At 42.8% G+C, this 20,610-nt stretch overlaps 1 protein-coding gene across 1 annotated transcript; it reads left to right on the forward strand.

The window, feature by feature from the left end:
• Nucleotides 1-5,150: 5,150 nt before the first annotated feature.
• Nucleotides 5,151-19,739, forward strand: LOC100827209. Its single transcript, XM_010229857.3, has 13 exons — nt 5,151-5,911; nt 7,542-7,876; nt 8,057-8,693; nt 9,041-9,145; nt 9,706-9,904; nt 10,005-11,797; nt 11,905-12,117; nt 12,311-14,578; nt 14,678-14,790; nt 15,305-15,689; nt 15,816-16,133; nt 17,425-17,682; nt 18,113-19,739. The coding sequence occupies exons 1-13, from the start codon at nt 5,258-5,260 to the stop codon at nt 19,187-19,189; spliced, it is 8,355 nt and encodes a 2,784-aa protein (XP_010228159.1). The 5' UTR covers nt 5,151-5,257; the 3' UTR covers nt 19,190-19,739.
• The last annotated feature ends 871 nt before the right edge of the window (nt 19,740-20,610 follow it).

Raw genomic sequence — 20,610 nt, forward strand, 5'->3', positions numbered from 1 at the left:
CTTCACTTCAAATCAAAATCGATTCTTTTGCAGAATCAGTGCCCATCAGATATATAGGGGAGAGGAATCGGGGTTGCAAACCGGATCGAGCTCAGATCGGATTGGGATTTCGGCTGTGGAGAGGAATCGAGACTGGAATTCGAGATCGAGCAGAGATTGGATTGGATCAGGGCCGGGGTTGGCAGGATGGAGGGGAACCGATGGGGGCGGGCTTCACTTCCTAGACTAGATAGCAAGCCGCCGCCGTGAGTATTCCTCCGCCGCCCGTCTTGCGTCGTCCAGCCAGCCGTGAGTATTCCTCCGCCGCCAATTCGGTGATTTGTTCCCCCGTCGCTCCACCTCCGCCTTCCCTAAGTAACCGCAGCCTCATTCCCCCCTCATTTACGGCAGAAACGGCAGCCACCACACCTGAATTCGAGAGGACTTCGGGTCGGTCTTAATGGCGACCGCTCTATTTAGTCACTTCTTCCACGCAGTTCTTCCTCACCCCTGCGTTTGCCAAGGTTTGTGATTTCCCATCTTAGGTTTCTGTGTGGGTGTCCAGATTGTGCGTCAGTGAGGTGTTGAATTGGTTGTTTTTGTTAGGGATTTGCAGGCCGCTTTCTCAAATTGATTTGTGTTTTCGAAGTTCGAACGCACCAGCAACAAGCGAAATTATGTCGGATTTATGTGTGAATTGATTTCATCCATATCAGCGAACTCTCTTCTGGCGGTATGTACTCAAGATCATTTTTTGTGTTATCCTTTTGTCTTATAAAATTTTGATTCCATGTGTTCCGGTACTGTGTTTCTTCTTTAACGCCACATTATTCTATATATGATTATTTTTCCTATCTCTACTGATTAGTTGATTGAGTTACGGAGGATAATATATGGCACAGATCGAGCTATGTTAGATGCAGCTCAGAAGTGCGCTTGATGGATTTACAACATTCGATTACTTCATGCATGTATAATGTGTTGCCATTTTTAAGTGATTTTACTGAATCCAGCATCCATGTCTCTGTTTTACTGAAATACAAAACAACAATATTCAAGTCGATTACCTCAAAAGGGGGACATTATTCCATTATTCCATCGCAGCTTTTCTAACAAAGAGTAATAATATTTTTTTTAGGGAAAAAGACTACTAATATGAAATCATTTAGCATGAAGTTCCTCTTAATCATCTTTGGGAAGTCACTTTGAAAGTCAATTTTCTTATTCATGGATTTTCTGCTTCATCTCGAACATATAACCATATATATGCTGCTATTAGTTCATTCAGATCCAAGCAAATGATTTTGTTGAGAGAAGCTTTCATCTATACTTTTGTTATTTCTTTACCTGTCCAAGTCTGTAGACAAAAAGTTGTTTGATGAACACTGAGGCAGCAAGCACCCCACTGATCTAACTTAAGTACCACTCCACTATTTTAAGCTGGCATTATTTTCTCATGTCCGATGCATACAGCCAGTGAAGCATGTACCAAACACACTACCAGTTATACTATGGCTATGGTTTTCAGAAGTGCCCACATGGCCTGCCAAAACATGGTGTATTAATTTTTTGGTATGGACAACTACCTTTCAGGCCTAGAACATCTTCATATGGTTCTGGGTGTTTGTTGTAGATACAATTATATCCTAAGATGATCTGGAGCAATACCACTATGCGAAAAATTAGGGCATAGTAAACTGATTTGCATGTATGAAATTTGGTTATCCTGTAAAGTTTGATTTAATGTTGCCTTCCTCTTTTGTTGTACAAGTGTTATTGCAGGAGAAGTACATTATTTTTCTACGGGTTGCGCGTTGTTAGTGTGCTTTCATGGCCAAGAAGTTATTTTCCTCTCAACGTTAAATTATGGTCCTGCGTTGTGCTGCTCACTCATGCTCGTCTTCTCTGGTTAGCAATGTCGGAATGCTGGGATATACCTGTAATTTCTGCTGCTGAAGGAGCTAGCCTGGACTGGATTTTCTCTCTACTTGGCAGAGCTACTCCCACCCAGCGCACGTTGCTGCTGCTTCTCCTTTGGCCTGTGTGGTATGTCCACAATGAGTTCACACATGGGAAGATGCCGCCTGCAGTTCTGGCGTCTCAGCGATATCTTCAGAGCTATGCGGAATCTCTAATTGGCCTGAAGCTGTTTCCAGATGCTGATATTCGCAAGGGCAAGCAGCCGGTTGGCATATTTACCATAAGTCCCGCCAAGCCAGCTAGCCGACCTGATGAGATGATCGCATGGCAAACCTCCTGCCGCTGGAATGTCGATGGCAGCTTTGTTTCTGAAACAGGAGACACGGGGGCCGGCATGATTCTACATGACCACCAGGGACAAGTCCTGTTTACTGCGGTCCGGCATTTGCCAGCTTGCAATGATGCTCTGGAGTCTGAACTCGCAGCGTGTATGGAGGGAGGGACTTGCTATCGCTCTCCAACGGACCACCCTTCCCATACAGATTGAGACCGATCGATAGTGCTCAGCTGATCACGCTCGTTCAGCAGCAAGGCTTCGATAGATCAAGGTACAGTAAGTAGCCTGGTGACTGAGATCAAAGACCTGTTGGCCTCTCAAAGGGAGATTAAGCTTATTAAAATTCATAGATCGCAGAATGGCGTTAGTCATGACTTGGCTGGCTTTGCTAGGGTCAATAGACGCACAGCTCGCTGGCTTTTGAGCAATCCGCTTGTGGATGCCCAAGATGTAACCCTTTTGTGATCAGTGAAAATCTCCTTTACTCGCAAAAAAAAATGGTCCATGAACCATACATGTGAGATACTCCATAACTGGAACATAATTTTAGACCATCACAACGTTGGTTCCTAATAGAGTTTCTTTTGTCGATGTTGAGCCCACATGAACATATGACTCTCCATTCCAGATGTGAAATAATAAAATGATGTGCTTCATTGTTCATGTAGTAGCATGCACAGCCAATGGTATCCTTACTTCTATTTTTGTTTTCATAATTTGCAAAACAAAAGAAGTATGCCGGTTAGAGAAAGACACAACCTCAATTTATCTGTGTAACTGCAAGCTTCCTCCTTGCTACTTACATTTGAGATTGTGGTCAAATTAATTTCCATATCTTTTATGTATCCCTTAGAGATCTCATCGTTCTTAAGTGTTTGACATATTAACATTTCGCGCGCGGGGTACCATCTAGTTACAATATATTTTTGTGCTTGTGAATTTTATCTAATGCAATGATAAGCATAGATCATGACATCTATTTGAGTGCGTTGGTAAGAAAAATGGTAATAAAAGTCAACTTACTTTGAAGACAGATGAGATTTAAAAGACGTGTTTTAAATTTTAGACTCGGTGAAAAACGATAATAAAAAATAGTAACTTATTTGAAGAGAAAATATATTTGAAAAGATTTGTTTTAACTTTTAGGAGACGTACGTGCACGTACACACTTTGTGGAGATAGATGGCCTCAACCTGATACAAACCTTGGTGAAGATGCGTTCAAAAAAAGAACCTTAAGAGTGAAGATTTTTTTTAGAATGTTAAGAGTGAAGATTATGACCTACCATAAATTGGCTGTTTGCTCAAATACATCAAGCGTCTACAGACTTTACATACAGTTAGAGCATCCAGTGTCAGAGCATCTCCAGCAAGTTACCTAAAAAATTTCATTCCCTGCCACTATTCCCTAAAAAAGCAAAAAATCCCCCCCAGCAGGCTCTATCTCATTCCCAGTACCTAAAATTTTAGGAACTTGCCTAATTCTCTATCGTCGTACCAAATGTACGGAACGAGAATACCTTCCCTAAACACAGAAAAGCGATCGCGGGAAAAAACCATCGATTTCATCCCAGTTCCGTCTCCTCCGCCCCGCCGCCTTCTGCCACTGCCGGCCATGCCCGAGCCGCCGGATCTGACCGGAAATGGTCCAGCCACCTGCGCCCCGGCGAAGAAATTGCGGGGTCCTCGTCCACGACCGGCCGCCATCTTCCACTTCCCCACGCCAGCGCCGGCGGCGCCCTCATCCACGCCGCCGCCACCTGATTCCGAGCCCTCGGCCCGATCCCAGTGTGCCGCCGGCCATGCCGCCGCCGCGAGGCTATCCCGCACCGCGGGCGCCAACGCTTGCTCGACCTCCCTCCTCCACGCGTGCAGATTTGACGGCTACCATCGATTCGTTCGGATCGAACGGATTGCTCTGGATCGATTCTTCAGTTCGTGTGCAGAGAGGAAGAAGATGAGAAGGTGTGAGGCTGACACATGGGGTCCACATGTACGAGGGAAAGCAGGGAATGGGATTTAGGAAATCTGCTGGAGAAAAGCCAATTTTTTTTCATAACTTCTTCTCTCTACGATCCCAAAAGTTCTTTTTTTTAGAATAACCCATAATTTTATTCAAACTTGATAATCGTTACAGGTACAGTGATTTGGATCATAGATCCAAAAAATTTACAAAGCAATTCTTATAACTAAGAATTACAATGAAATCTTTCGAAAAAAACTTCTCCACGATACTGATCTTTGCACCATGAAATATGGTCGATGCTCCTGCAAAAAAGACTGCAATTAGACATGAGTGGCAACACTGCCACTCATACCCCTGCACGAAGTTGACTACCTTCAAAAGTTTCAGAAAGCCCCTTGAGTCGCCCATCCAAAAGATAGGAAGTCATGAGCGTTGAACGTACTTGGACCGGTGATGATCGCCTAAAAGTATAGGTTGTCGAATCGCAACATCTTCACAAGAACACCAGATAAGCACTTCAAAGCCACAAAAGACCATACCATCGAAAGCGCCATGACACACTGATAAAAACTCATCAAATATGTATGAACAGATCTGCGAGAACACAAACTCAAGATCCGCAAGATCGGACATATCGAACCTCTGGCCTCGTGGCACTGCCCGTTAAGACATTGCCGCAGTAGAGCTTTTATTGGTTTTACAGATGATATTTTACAATCCCAAAAGTTGGTTTTAGGGAACCAAATTTACGGAAACTGCTGGAGAGGCTATTACAGTGTTAAGTGCTGGGCTTTATACTGTCGCTCGAACAGGAAAAATACTACGAATTGGAGCCTAGAAGAAAGGGGCCCAATAGCCCAAGCCCAAGAAAGCCCGCATCGTCCAAATTTTGTACTGTACTCATACGCAAAGAACCATATAAAACCCGCGAGCCCAAACCGCCCGTCCCCGCGTGTCGGAGACGGCGGCCTCCTCCTCTTCCCGTTCCCCTTCACCCTCACGGCCTCGCCGCCGCCTCCGCCTCCCCACCATCGCCGCCCGAAAACTCACTTCTCAATGAGAGGCCGCGGCAACAACCATTGGCAGCAGCAACACGGCTACAACCCCCGCGCCGCCGCCGCCGCATGGCAGCATGGCGGCGCCTCGACCTACGCCTCGGACGCCGCCGCCGCGCAGCAGGCGGCGGGGATGAACCCCTATGCTGCCTACGCCCCCAACCCCCACCAGTACTTGCAAAACCCCTTCAATCTCATGCTCCCCAACCTCCTCCTACAGAATCAAGCCGCCTTCGCCGCAGCCTACCATCACCAGCAGCAGCAGCAGCAGCAGCAGCAACAACAACAACAACAGCAGCAGTACCAGCCGCCGGCCCTCGTCCCCCCAGGTTACACCCAAAACCCTACCTCCAACATCCAGCACCGCCCGCCCAACCCCGCGCCCCAGCAGCCCCGCGCCGCCTCACCCCCGCCGGCCCCGCCGCAGCGACCGCAGACGCAGCCGCCGACGCGCAACCAGCAGGCGGTGCTTGAGAGGGCGCAGGTGGCGGCGAGGAAGGCGCGGGACGAGCTCGTGCTGGCCGGCGAGGGCGTCACCGGGTGGAAGGTGGCCCAGGCGGCGCTGCTGGCGCTCAAGGTGGACTCGTGGGGGTCCCTTGGCGTCCAGCTCCATGACGTGCCCATCCTGCGCGACCTCTTCCTTGTCGAGGGCAAGGTCAGTGTTTCCTTGCCTGAGGACGCGGTAGTTCGCACGTATGCTGCGGTAGTTCGCACTGTATCCTTGTGCTTAGTAACTGTATGCGCTTTGCTTTTGAATTTACAATGATTTTTCTTCTGCAATGATTTTCTTCTGCAATTGCTGATGCTGGGGTTTGTTGAGAAAGCGTTGTTATCCCTGCAAACTTCGCTATGTTCTGTGCCCCAGCTCCTAATGAACCCTGTTATGTGATGGGCCTGATGGCTGTGTGCCTGTGTGAAAGAGATGGGTGTTGCTGCCGTCTGCTCTGTATTCTGCTCTCGCTTTTCTATCTTTGTTATGCTTCTATAGGCCTTCATCCAATGCTGGATATTTGACAGTACACTTTTTTGGTTTCATACTTTTATTTCTGAATAGAAGTGTTGTTGAGGTTCTTGCCCTGTGTTTCCAAAGCAGCAAGTAAATTTGCACACCGCACTGTGTTCAGACTTGCAATTTAATGTTAGCATTTTTGTATTCCATACCCTTTTTTTGTTAATTTCGTTACATGTTTTAACTTACCTGATAATTCAACATGTGCCAAACTTTGCACGTCTGCAGTACTTCTTTATTCTGTTAGTCTGTGGAAAGAGAATAAAAGGAAATCTAACCAATATGTTCCCTTCGCCTAGTAAGTCACTAGGCTCTTGTTGCAACCATATGGTAGATGACCAAAAGTAGCCTTATCTAAGATGCCATGACACAAGTAAAATGAAACAAAATTAAGCACAGACACTGTTGCATTTATATTTAGCAAATTGTGTCTGATATTTATCTAAAAATGTTAGGTAATATTGGAGTTTTGGAGAAGTTTAACTTAACCATCCTATTAACCATAGGAACTACTACTTCTGTTCCTAAATATAAGAAGTCCTAGCTTTGTCCTAAGTCAAACTTCTTAAAGTTTGACCAAGCTTTTTTTATAGAAAAATGTACGAGCATCTACAATATCAATTAAATATTATGAAAATATATATCATGATGGATTTAATAAAACTAATTTAGAGTTGTATATGTTGGTAGATTTTTCTATAAATTTGGTCAAAGTTTTAAAAGTTTGACTTAGGACAAAGCTAGAACTTCTTATATTTAGGAAAGGAGGGAGTATTAGTTATCACTACTTTGAACGTTTTCCTCATTTTACAATAAGCGTGATAATACTTCTTTTCACTTGTACTTTTGCATCAGCATAAAGCTTACCGAGCTCTTTCTAATCTGATTATTAGAAGCGTTTTTCTGGACCTAGTTCCAGCAGGACCTATGCTAGGTACCGTCCTATCTAGCCTGGCATTCAAGATTAGAATTTACTAAAGAAGGGTAGATTACTGTTGGGGCGGCAACATTGATGCTCGTGCTGCGCCTCAATTACTGGTCATTAATAAGAGCACCTATACTGTTTAGTTACACCTGGGTCTCTAATTCATGGCTGGTCATCAAAAATTTCCTTCATGTGACAACTGTTGGATGGCAACAAGCATAGGACCTTAGGTTCAGCAAATTTTTTTGAATAATCCAATCATCACTATTTGCATTTGGGATAATTGTTACAATTGTAAATGGTTTTGTGCTGCTGATTGACTTCACATGGGCTGGGCTTTTTGTTTGTCAGGTGAACACATTCATCCACTGTTACGTTGCAGCAAGAAAAATTGTATCTATTTGTGATCTGGAGGTTGAGATATGCAAGAGCGAGGGTGTTAGGCAGTTCGAAGAGCTGGGTTTGGGGCCTTTTCTTCAGCACCCACTCATTGCACACTATTTTCTGGTACCTTCTGATTTGTCCACGGTGCCTAAGCTTAGCAGCGAGGAGATTATCAATTGCCTGCAGAAGTATATTGGTGATTCTAAGGACAAAGTCACAGTGGAGAACTTCTTGGATTATCTTGCAGAGCAAAAGTCAGTCTCTGGGAAGGAAAAGCTTGGTGTGCGGGTACAGGGCTTGGGGTATGTACCTTTTTAAATTTAGAATTGGTGCACTTATTCACTTTCGTGCGTGTTCCCCTTTGTTGGTATTGGTGTGTACTCTAAAATAAGAATGACTTCCTTTAGCCTTGCTGCTACTACTTGCTCTCTCATTTTATCACGAGAATATTATAATGTTCCTGACTTGGGGAGGCTTTGTAGGTTGCATATTTCCTTACTCCGACAGGCCAGGAGAAATGAAGTTGCTGCTGTTAAACATCTAGGCAAGACCAGTGGTTCTGGTGATAGCACTTGTGGCAAGGATCTTCCAAAACAGACAGATTTTCATTTGGGGAAGCAGGTGTTGAACAAGAGGTTTGATGCTATAACTAGCCGTATAAAGCAATTACCAGGCATCAACGAACACATTCATTTCGTTTCGTCTGATGATGAAATCGATGGCGATACTAGTTCGGAGGGCAATGCAGTTGATGAGAGTGAGAATAAAAATACCTGTTCTATTCTTGATAGCAAGGATGTTGATAAGCGCGTTAGTAGCTGCCCATATCCTTCAAAATCAGAAGAAATGGAACGTCTTGGTTTGAAATCTGAACTGAGTAAAAAGCCAACTACAGAGAGCAGCATGGTAAAAGTAACTGATAAAAATGTTTATTCAGGCGAGAAAAGGAAATACGAAGGAACTGGGACTCCTAGCTCTTTGTGCAAACAACCCAAGAAGCGGCGAAAGGTGGGAATGCACAAGAAAGAAGCATCACCTAATTGCTTTTTAAGTATAGGTAAGCTGGAGAAATTCATAACAACCTGGAAAGAAGCATGCCGTGAACATCCAGTTCAACAGGTATGCTTGTTGTTACTCATAGTCAAATCCTTGTTTTGTTTATATAATTGCAAACTACAGTTTATCTTAATCTTTATCTGTATTTACCTCTGAGACACCAGCAACACTAATGTATGGCTACTTTGTATGTTTTGCATGTTAGTTAGGAACTGTGCGTTCAGTACGGGCGTTTTGCTTTTCGAAATCATTTTTTATATCGGTCATACTTTGGTGGTTTGTGGAGCTTCATTTATCTCTTTAACTTTAAAGAATAGTATTGGTTGTTCAGCAGAAAATTGGCCTGTGCGTTCAGTACGGGCTTTTCGCATTTCAAAATCTAATTTGTTTTACACTTCTCACTGCTGCAGGTTTTAGAACTGTTAGCAAATTACTATGGAGAAACAACCCACGAGAAGAGAAAAATAATACAGTTTTTCTCACAATACCCTGGGATTGGCTTCTTAAATGTCGCTGTGAGTTGAAATTCCCTACTAATCCAACCTATACATTTACATTACATGTGGGTCCTTTATCGAGATATGTCGTTTGCAAATTTGCTTCATTCCTTAGTTGCTAGATGCTACATAATGTTTATCAGAACGGCTAATGCACTCAAAGTTAGGATTCTGTAGACTCGGTATTGCAGATTCCCTGAAGATGCATCATATCTTTTCTAAGTTTGACAGGATCATAATCTTGAATCTATTTTGAATCGTAGATTCCATAATAGGATCAAATTTCGGATAGTATAATCTTCGATACTAACTGATTGTACAAAATATAGATTCAGCTGCCATTTAATTTTGAAGTGATCGCCAAAATAAGCACACCAGGTCGCATCGGCCGGGCCGACAAACCTTGTCAGCTCTGCAGCACAAAGTTGCCACACCCACCATTGACTGTATTTATGAGGAAGTAGCTGGTGTTCCAGATTGACAGCTTGCATTTCTTCCTGTTTCCCCCCTCTATCTTTTGCTATGAAGTTTGTATTGCATCTTGTGACTATCTAATTTACAATGACATGGATATGCAGGTTAGATCGATGGGTTGTGGTCTGCTGGATAGTATTTACGATGCGATCCATGTCTTTAGTGAGAATAAATTGTCATCAAGTCCCATTCCTAACACCACTACGGAGATTATGGAAATTGAGCCCCCAAGTAGAGAAACTGCTGAATGCATTGCTAAAGGAGCCTATGATAGCAATGAGCGCAACTATGAGCCTGGACACAGTAATCTCTCTCTCTCTCTCTCTCTCCACTCAAATTCTGTGATATGGAACTAGTGGCCATCGTACTGCTACCCGCTTTTCATTGTCTTTTCTTTGCACAGATGTCACAACTGATGATGTCATCAGGAGGATTACTGAGCATTTCGAGTCCAAGAGTGGAGTGTCTAAAGCCGGGGCTTTGCAAGTGGAAAGATCTATTTTCCTGAGGACACTTCATGATTGTGAGACATGGGTAACTACTCAATTTTCTGCCAGGCAATTTAGTTCTCTTGGCCATGGGACTTTCCTTGAATTTTTGGAAAAATATGGCAGTCATTTCCCCCCTAAGTTGAGTAGTTTCTTGAAAGGGGGGGATTCTGGTTCTGTGTCTCTGGAAGTGTCTGTACCGCAGCAACAAATTGAAGCTTTACTCTGCCAAGCCGAGGGTAACTGGCTTGAAGATGGCGACTTTTCAGGGGACAGCTTCCTTATGCTTCTCAAAAAGCAGTTCCCCACAATGAGCTTTGATATTACACAATACAAATCTGGGGAAGGACTTGATGGTTCTACTGAGAGACAGAGAAAGTGCATTCAAACAAATAATATCTCGTTTTCTATCTCTCTGTTGGAGAAACGGTGGTCTGGATTGTCTCCAGGTGAGCATGATACTGTTGGTGGGCAGAGAAACAATGCTGTTGAACAATCTTATTATTCTGAAACAGTTTCTTCACGAGAAGCAATTAACTGTTTACTCAAGGCTCCAATGTTGTCAGATCTGCTTCTTTGGTCACATTGGGATCTGTTGTTTGCTCCATCACTGGGCTCCTTCATACGCTGGTTGCTGAGTACTGGTCCAATTCAACAGCTAGCTTGCATTGTGACCACAGATTGTAGGTTTATAAGAGTAGATCCATCAGCCACGGTAGATCAATTTTTAGAAGCCATTATTCAATGCTCACCATTTCAAGTGGCAGTGAAGCTGCTTTCCTTGATTCACATTTATAATGGTTCTAGAAACACTCCAATTTCCTTACTGAAGTGTTATGCCCAACGAGCAATAGGTATCATAATGAACAACAACAATGATTCTGAAGGCAAATCATTTATGACCGAGGAATCCCATAATCTAAGTGCTGAAGAGCGTGACTGTTCTACTCATTCTGTTGGCCGTGTTCAAGAAAGCTCCCAGCTGTCTTGTGCAAGAAATGCCATGTCTGGTATCTTAAAAAGCATCGACAACACTGTTCATTTTGTTGCCAAATTTGTACTTGATTGTCTCGGTCAGCTACCTTCAGAATTCCGCAGTCTTGCAGCAGATATACTATTGTCTGGACTTCGAACTGTTACCAAAAATAGCTATTCAGCCATCTTGCATGAAGCCACAGAAACTTGGCAGCTTTGCATGCTTCATGATATTGGGTTGTCACTTGGAATCGCGGAGTGGGTTGAAGATTATCGTGGATTCTGTTTAACTGAAGAAGATGATGCAAAGGCAGAACTGCATTCTTCATCTGGGCATGCATCAGCTGCATCTGAAGGACCTACACTTGAAAACTCTAACGTGCTTATTCCTCATGATGTTGATATGATGAATGATAGTAGTAAATCATTACCTGGCAAAAAGGATCAAGTTGTTGCTACAGATAATAAAAACCAGAACATGTTAAATCCTGTTGAAGCCAAGGCAGAAACTACAGAGTTGCATACGACCAAATCTCCCATGATGGGAGAAATGAATCTTGAGGAAGCAGCTCTAGTTATTGAGACTATAAGACGTGATGAGTTTGGTTTGGATCAGTCTCTAAGTTGCACCGAGAATAGTTTGTTGAAGAAGCAGCATGCACGACTTGGCCGAGCACTGCATTGTCTTTCACAAGAATTATACTCCCAGGACTCTCACCTACTTCTTGAGCTGGTAAGCATCACTCTGCGAACCTTTTTACTTCATCTTTTTTGTATGTGCTTGTGTGAATGTAGCATCAGTTCTCATTCTCTTTGCTGATGTTTGTCTGCTCTTATCAGGTACAGAACGCTGATGATAATACTTATCATGAGGATGTCGAACCTACATTGGTATTCGTTCTTCAGGAGAATGGTATTGTTATTCTCAACAATGAGATGGGCTTCTCTGCTGAGAACATTAGAGCTCTTTGTGATATTGGTAACTCGACAAAGAAAGGAGCCAATAGTGGTTATATTGGAAATAAGGGAATTGGATTCAAATCAGTATTTCGGGTAGGTCAATATTTCCACTTATTATCACCATAAAGCTGTAGATTCTGCAAGTGCAACTTTATGATTGCATGTCCTGCCATCTATGATTCCTGGAATTTTTATTGGATCACTCAGTTGATTCTTTGATTCGTGGACTTCTGAGTTATCTGAGAAAAAAAGGTCCATTTTATTATATAATTAATATGTTTTTCAGGTAACTGATGCTCCAGAGATCCATTCAAATGGTTTCCATGTGAAATTTGACATTACAAAAGGCCAGATTGGTTTTGTATTGCCAACTGCTGTTCCACCCTACAGTGCCAGCTCTTTGAGTAGAATGTTATCTGCTGAAGATGACAAGGGTGCTTGTTCCCTCTGGAACACTTGCATTTTACTTCCGTTCAGATCTAAATTCAGGGATGGCACTGGCATGTGCTCCATTGCATCCATGTTTTCAGATCTCCATCCTTCTTTGCTCCTGTTCCTTCACCGACTAAATTGTATCAAGTTTAAGAATGTGTTGAATGACACACTGCTGATTATGAGAAGGAAGGCTCTTGGTGATGGCATTGTGAGGATCTCACATGGGAATGAGATAATGAGTTGGTTGGTACTTAGTAAGAAGTTACAGGGCACACTAGTACGCCATGATGTGCGCACCACAGAGATAGCTTTGGCATTTACATTGCAGGAGACTGAGAATGGAGAGTATGAGCCTTACTTGAAGCAACAACCTGTGTTTGCTTTTCTACCCCTGAGGAACTATGGTCTTAAATTCATTCTTCAAGGAGATTTTGTTTTACCTTCTTCCAGAGAGGAAGTGGATGCAGATAATGCATGGAATCAGTGGTTGTTGTCTGAATTCCCTTCTTTGTTTGTCAGTGCACAAGAATCCTTTTGTTCTCTTTCTTGCTTCCAGAGGTGTCCTGGAAAGGCAGTTACAGCCTTTATGAGTTTTGTTCCTCTAGCAGGAGAAGTTCATGGGTTCTTTTGTAAGCTCCCTCATTTAATCATTTCCAAGTTACGCCTGACACGGTGCATGGTTTTGGAGGGCTCTAGTTCTCAGTGGGTCTACCCGTGCAATGTACTCAAGGGTTGGGATGAACAGACTAGAATGCTATTTTCTGATGGCTTACTTCATGATCATCTTGGTCTTGGGTATCTGTCGAAAGATATCATCATATCTGACACATTATCGAGGGCCCTAGGTATTCACGTCTATGGACCAAATGTTTTAATTGATGTGTTATCATCCATTTGCCGAACCGATGGTTGTATTGAGTCGCTGGGGATGGAATGGCTGTGTGCTTGGTTTGTTACACTTGATTTGACATTGTTGCCCCATTCTTCTCAAAATATTCTCTCGACAACAAGTCTCGAAGGTGATCTTCTATGTGCCCTCAGGAAATTACGATGCATCCCGCTTTCAGATGGTTCATTTAGCTCTGTAGCAGATGGTCCTATATGGTTGCCTCCTGATATCCTCAATTCCACACCAGACTGCAAAAGTAGCTTAAAGGATTTTCCAGTTCTGTATAGTAACCTTCGTATTGTAAGTCCTCACCTTATCTCTGTGTCTGGTAAAAATAAATACCTCATGGAAGAAATGAGAGCTAATGCTCTGATGGACATTCTTCTGAAAATCGGGGTGCGGAAGTTGTCTGGACATGAAATTATCAAGAATCATATCCTGGTGTCCTTGTCAAATGGTTCAGATGCTGATATGGCTGATAAGATGATGATAGAGTATATGAGTTTTATTATGCTTCATCTTCAGTCTCCATGTACAAGCTGTAACTTTGAAAGACAAGATATAGTGTCGGAACTACGGAATAGACCTATATTTCGTACTAACCATGGCTACAAGTGCCCGGCTGATGAACCGATTCACTTCAGTATAGAATATGGAAATTCTGTGGATACAGGCAAGCTGTTTCAGAATGTTGAAATTAGATGGCTTGAACTTGATAGTTGTTATTTGATGAATCATGATTCATATTTGTCACCGTTGGTGCTTAAAAAATGGAGGGAGTTTTTTGCGGAGATGGGTGTGACTGATTTTGTGCAGGTAGTGAAAGTTGAGAAAAATATACCCCAAGTTGATTCCTTGATAGCAGGAAAACTTTCACAAGGTGATATTTCTGGAACACCATCTACCGTGTATGATTGGGAGTCACCAGAACTGACTAGTATTTTGTCAACATTTTCTTCAAGAAAATGCCGAGAAAATTGTATATATCTTCTGGAGGTTCTTGACAGCTTCTGGGATGATTATTACAGTGCAAAAGCTTGGTGTCTGACAAACGTCACACATTGTGGTGAAAACAGAACAGTTGAGTCATCCTTTATGAAATGTATCCAGAGCTTCAAATGGATAGCATCAAGTGTGGATTATGACCTTCATTATGCAACAGATTTGTTCTATGATTTTGAAAATGTGCGCTCTCTGCTTGGTAGCGTGGCCCCATACGCTGTACCCCAGGTTTGTGATTTATTATTATCAATCATCCAATAGAAAAAAAGGTTTATCTTTACAGACTTGCACTGCTGCTCACCTTGGACACTCATTCCTATGGAACAGGTCTCCAGCAGATCACTAAGAAAGGACATTGGATTCAAAACCAACGTATCCCATAGTGATGCTTTGATGGTCCTTAAGTTATGGATAGCATCACAAGTTCCTTTCAATGCAAGGTAATCCTAAAAAGGTCATCTGATCTGCAAGTTTAGACATGAAGTAACCATAAAGCTTACGAGTTTAAATGCTTCCGAATTCTCCACCTACTCCCTCTGTACACGAATAAGTGTACTTCTAGGTTTTGTCCCAAGTCTAACTTTTTTAGGTTTGACCAACTTAGTTGAAAAGAGTAGCAACACATATAACATCAAATCGGTATATTATGAAACTACATTTCAAAACAGATCTAATTTAGTGTCATAAATGTTTATACAATTTTCAATAAAATCAGTCAAACTTTAATATTTTTGACTTAGGACAAAACCTAGAAGTACACTTACTTGTGGATGGAGGGAGTATATTCTAGATAGTGTCTGCAGGCTAAAAATTGTGAGTACTATGGTTAATAAACTAGTTAGCAATTTTTCCAGATCAGCCCACTACCATGTAGGTTTTTGTACTGGACATTACCATGTAGTTTTTCTTTTGTCAAGTAATAACTTGGCTAATGTCGACCTGCCTTTTCTTCAGTGTGCACCAGATGTGCAAATTCTACACCTTTGTGTCAGAAGGTTTGGCTGATACAAAGATTGACATTAGACGGGAGTTTGTGTCATGCTCGTCTATATTTACACCACTACTCCACCCTCGATCAAGTGAGGTCATCCTTGGGAACTTTTTATCCCCAAAAGAGCTCTATTGGCATGACCCAACAGGATGTTATGAAACAACAGAGCAATTCGTTTCAGTAAAGAAGAGCATCTTCCCGAGAAAGATGCTATGTGCTGCCTATCCAAGCCTTTGTGAATTCTTTGTTGAGGCATGTGGTGTGCCAAAAGTCCCAACAATACCCGATTATGTTGAGATGCTTTTACGGTTATCAAATGCTGCATTGCCATCACAAGTAGCCCATCAGGTAAGTTGCTTTATGCATAAAGTACGTTTTTTTGGGTTCGTCGTCACCTCATTGGTAAATTCAATGGCAGTGGCTGCTGGCTGTGTTTCTTTAAATTATTAACTCTCATTTCCATATTATACATAGGTCTTCCGTGTATTTGTGAGATGGGCTACTGATCTCCAGTCTCCGAATGACAAGATGAACGATATAGTTTATTTGAAAGAATCTCTTCAGAAGTTAGAGACAACAATATTGCCAACCATTCGTGATAAATGGGTCTCTCTCCATCCATTGTTTGGCCTTATTTGCTGGGTAGATAACGATGAGTTGAAGCAGCACTTTAAGAACTCCAATGATGTTGACTTCATACAATTTGGTGAACTTTCTTCCGAGGACAAGCAAATATTGTATGGACGGGTTGCTGCACTAATGAAAAGCTTAGGTATCCCAGCACTTTCTAAGGTAACATAAATTCTTGATTTATGGTATGGCTATTGACTTCATTCCTACTTTCAGCAAAGTCCTCATGCAGGAATTGTTATATGTAAAATTGTTTGATTCGTCAAAATTGTGCCAAGTATTATGAAATAGAAAAATTAACTGATTTGCTGAACAAGGTGGCCAGTTTGCGCCTAGTAGCCACAGTGTGCTGCTCACTTTATTACTACAACTATAATGTAAAACCATGATTACTACAACCAGAACATCGATGTCAGCAGGAAATGAAATGCTGTAATAAATGAAGTTTCCATATTACAATTGAGTTTTTCATGCACTTCGGACAATATTTGTACCATCTACTACCCTACAACTTGGTATTAGCGAAAGGCGGCCTCTTATCGGGCTATTTAAAACAATGATTAGGATTCATAAGGTGAAAGTTACAGAAAAGTATAATGATGGAATAAATCAAGCGATTATTTATTGTAGAAATGAGTTGTACTTCACAAATGTTACTCCGTATTTACTACCATCCACTAGGCCACTACCTACAATTGGGCCGTGGCAAGAAATGAGCGAGGAATGGACTGGAAAATGTGGAGGTTGTTAGAAAAGAAAAGGAAGCTTGCGTACTGCAGGCATTTCTCTATATCAAAATTGTACTCCTTCCGTTCAAATTAGTTGTACATGTAGCTTTTTAAAGACAAAATAAGGCAAAGGGATAAAATACCCCTCTTCATATTCCCATGCAATTTATTGCACCAAGTATTCAATGTTCCTCCAATTTCTACTTAGCCCCACCTCCCTTCATCCAATAGGATGATAGCACTAAAAGCTTTGGAAATCTAAATGAGGTCGATATGTACAACTAATTTGAAACGGAAGGAGTAGATGCGATCATGGCTGAAGACTTTCAGAAATTTGTATTGACTTTGCAGTTTGCAAAGTACAGCAGTACAACACTTTAGAAAAAGAAAGGTTATTTTCTAAGTTTTGTAACATACTCCCTCCGTCCCATATTAAGTGACTCGAATTTGCTCAAATATGAATGTATCTATGTCTAGAAAGCGTCTAGATACATGTAATAGAAAGTCACTTAATATGAGACGGAGGGAGTACTTGAGATTGGAACACCGTTTATTTAACGTATATGTTTCTTTTAGCAATTCTGTAACTGCACAAATGCCTCTTTTTTTTCAGGAAATTCAGTTTAGAGAGTGGCATATCCTGAAAAAAATTATTATTTATAAGTAGGAATTCATATTCATCATCTTAAGTATATTTCTCATCCACGTTTGTTGCTTTTGTATAGGTTGTGTGTCGTGAAGCAATATTTTATGGCACAGCTGACAACAGGGAAAAGGCTAATTTATTGTGTAGACTTTTACCATATATGCAACGTTACATCTATAAGACACATAGAGATGCTTATGTGAACTTTCAGCAAAATGAGATCATGAAACTTAGCAATCTTCAGATTATAGTTGTTGAGAAGTTATTCCACAAGTATATGCTCAAAGGACGTGAGAGTTCTTCTAAGAGAAGATTCAAAACCCATTGTCTTTTGCAGGTTAGTACCAATCTTTTTGTTCTAGCATTATAGTTACTAGTACTTGCTTGCTGCGATTTGCTTTTCCAAATATTGAATGCAAATCCTGTAAAAGAACTTAGATGGAAGATTGCTTGCTTAGTTAGATGGTTTATTGTCAGGCCCTCCCCTGTGGTACCACCTTATAATTATATATTGCTATAAGTGGCAATTACCAACAATTGGTTGTTAGACCTTTTAAAGTACTTAAAATTTAAGATTGTTTGCTACCATTATGTTTCAACCTTCTTACCTTCTGTACGGGTGTGTGTAAATATCAGACCTTTAGAAGTTTCAGAGACCAAGGCATTGTTTGAGTGCTTGATGCACTCAACAATGAAGGTTTGCTCTGTTATATCATCTGCCATCAGCACTGAAGTTTGTTTGGATTGATCTGTTACTAATTTTTCAGGGAAATAGTCTATATGCTACACAAGAAGCTGATTCACATACATTGTTTCTGGAACTTTCTAGACTTTTCTTTGATGGATCTCCTGATCTGCACTTTGCAAATTTTCTGCACATGGTCAAAACAATGGCAGAATCTGGCACCCCAGCTGAACAAATTGAGTCTTTCATTGTTAATAATCAGAATGTGCCTGAGTTGCCAGAACACGAAGCAGTTTGGTCCCTTTCTTCCTTGTTTGCAGAAAACCAAGGTGTTGATTCCGAACAGGTTGGATCCTTATCTGCTTGTGATTCCAGTGCTCCCAAACATCAGAGGTCGGCGGAAATTGTTTCAAGCTGGCCACCTAGTAATTGGAGAACAGCCCCTGATTCTACAACATCACACAGAAGCCAGCATGGAAACACAAATGTAAATGATGTTGACTGTGCAAGTACAAAAGATTCATGGTTTCATGTTCAGATCGAAGGGGATTGGACTATAAAAGAGGATACAAGGTTAGAGAATACATTACTCACAGAAAGTACTGCGGCAACGTTGGATGAGCCTCAGATGGTGATGTCTGTTGACTCTGCCAGTGCACCTGCTTATTTGGACTTGGAGACGCCTACCGAAAATCTTGATACTGAGGTAATAGACTTCAATGATAATTTTTCCAATGTTTCAGAAAGTAGGGATAGGCTCCGTACAGGGGCTCCAGAGGCAAGCCAGTTACAAAAAACTGGCAGGACTGGTGAAGCTATGGTCTACAAACATTTCGTTGAGCAGCTAGGGTCCAATAATGTCAGGTGGGTGAACAGAGAAATCGAAACGGGACTGCCTTATGATCTTGTTATCAACCGCGGAGAGAATTTGATAGAGTATGTGGAGGTAAAGGCAACTACATCGTCAAACAAAGATTGGTTCTACATCTCGACGAGGGAGTGGCAGTTTGCGTTGGAGAAAGGGGATGCATTCAGCATCGCCCGTGTAGTGCTGTCAGCTGGACAGAAAGCGAGTATCCTTATGTTGCAAAATCCACACAAGCTCTGTCAGAAGAAACAATTGCATCTCGCTCTCTTGATGTCGACGCCGGGACAGTGAAGCCAAACACTGGCAACCATCTGCAGGTGCAGAATGGAGTGATTGTTTGAACTTGTCAGCAGTAATCACTGAGGTCTGCATCTTTGCTGAGGCAGCCTTGTGTCCCTCAAGAGGAGGGATCCACAGATTCTCTCACCGATCCAACACTAACGAGTCCACGAAACCTCTTTGCTGCATAGAAAGCGAGATGGGATGCGGTGGCCTTGCGAGATTATCAGCACAGGCGTTCAGTTCTCACAGTATGTCTTCGCTTCCTGGGGGAAATGCCATGCCTCTCGGTGATGATGGTTCTGGGTCGTGCCATACCCTTTTTTTTCAAGAGGAACCGGTCGTGCCATGCCCATACATCATAGGACATCATAGCCTGCAGCTCTTGCGTCATTGAATTGTAACCTGTTGTATAATATTCGATACACACTCGGTAACTAACGATTCTTCTCTCGCCCATTCGTTTGATTGGTGGTAACACCATCACATGAATCAAATGTCTCCAATTCGTGGTTACCATGTGCTCGTGGCTACTTGCTCCACTAGTATCTCAGTTTGTGTGGATCAGCGAGTGCGTAATAATCATTTTACAGTCAATGTACTAACACATTGGTCTGAAGAGCAGCAAGTCAAAGTCCCGATTATGCTTAACGCCAAAGCGGCCAAGCCTGGTTCAAAACAATCCGGTGCTGTGTCCTGTGTGTGGCCCTCGTCGTTGGGCTCGGGCCTCGTACGCGGCCGGCCGGGGCCATTCGAGCTCCGCGAGAAGGTGCTGCCGCAGTGTTGCTGGTTGGCCTAACTCTCCTACTATCGCTAAGCAAAGGTACCAAAGGCTGGCTGAAGGGCACTAGAGCCGCGTGGTGGTCCTTTCCCGACTCCAGGGGTTCGAAGCTGCGTGCGTGCTCCCCCAGCAGCACCCAGGCCCGAAGAGTGGAGCCGGAACCTTCCAGGCTTCTCCGCCAGACCAGACACCCATCTCCACCGGCACACGATACGCCACTCTTCTCTTTCTTTCCCCCGGAGGCCGAGTCGTACCAGACTCCTGACCGCGGATGCAGGCCCGTGCCGTGCCGTGAGTGACCCCCGGCCGGCTCGTTCGTTCAAACCAAACCGAACCTACCCGGCCGGCTTCTACACGCGGCCCCCAAAGCCAAATGCCACGACCCAGCACGCGTCCGTCCACCGACCCGCGCCAGTCGTTGGGTTGACGACGCACCGGCACGCTTTCATCCATCCACTCCTCCGCGTTGCACTCCAACCGCTGCTAGTTGGGCCAGGGCTGAGCTGGAAAACGGGATCGCGAGCTTTTCTTCGAGACCAAGACAATGAATCCCCCCACCGTAATAGCACCGTAATGTGCGGGGCATGTGCAGGTGACGCAAAAATAGACACCTGATGTAGTACACCTTTGTACATATTGAAGGACGGTGCTG

Source organism: Brachypodium distachyon, chromosome 1, assembly GCF_000005505.3.
Source record: "Brachypodium distachyon strain Bd21 chromosome 1, Brachypodium_distachyon_v3.0, whole genome shotgun sequence".
In the NCBI taxonomy this organism is placed as follows: domain Eukaryota; kingdom Viridiplantae; phylum Streptophyta; class Magnoliopsida; order Poales; family Poaceae; genus Brachypodium; species Brachypodium distachyon.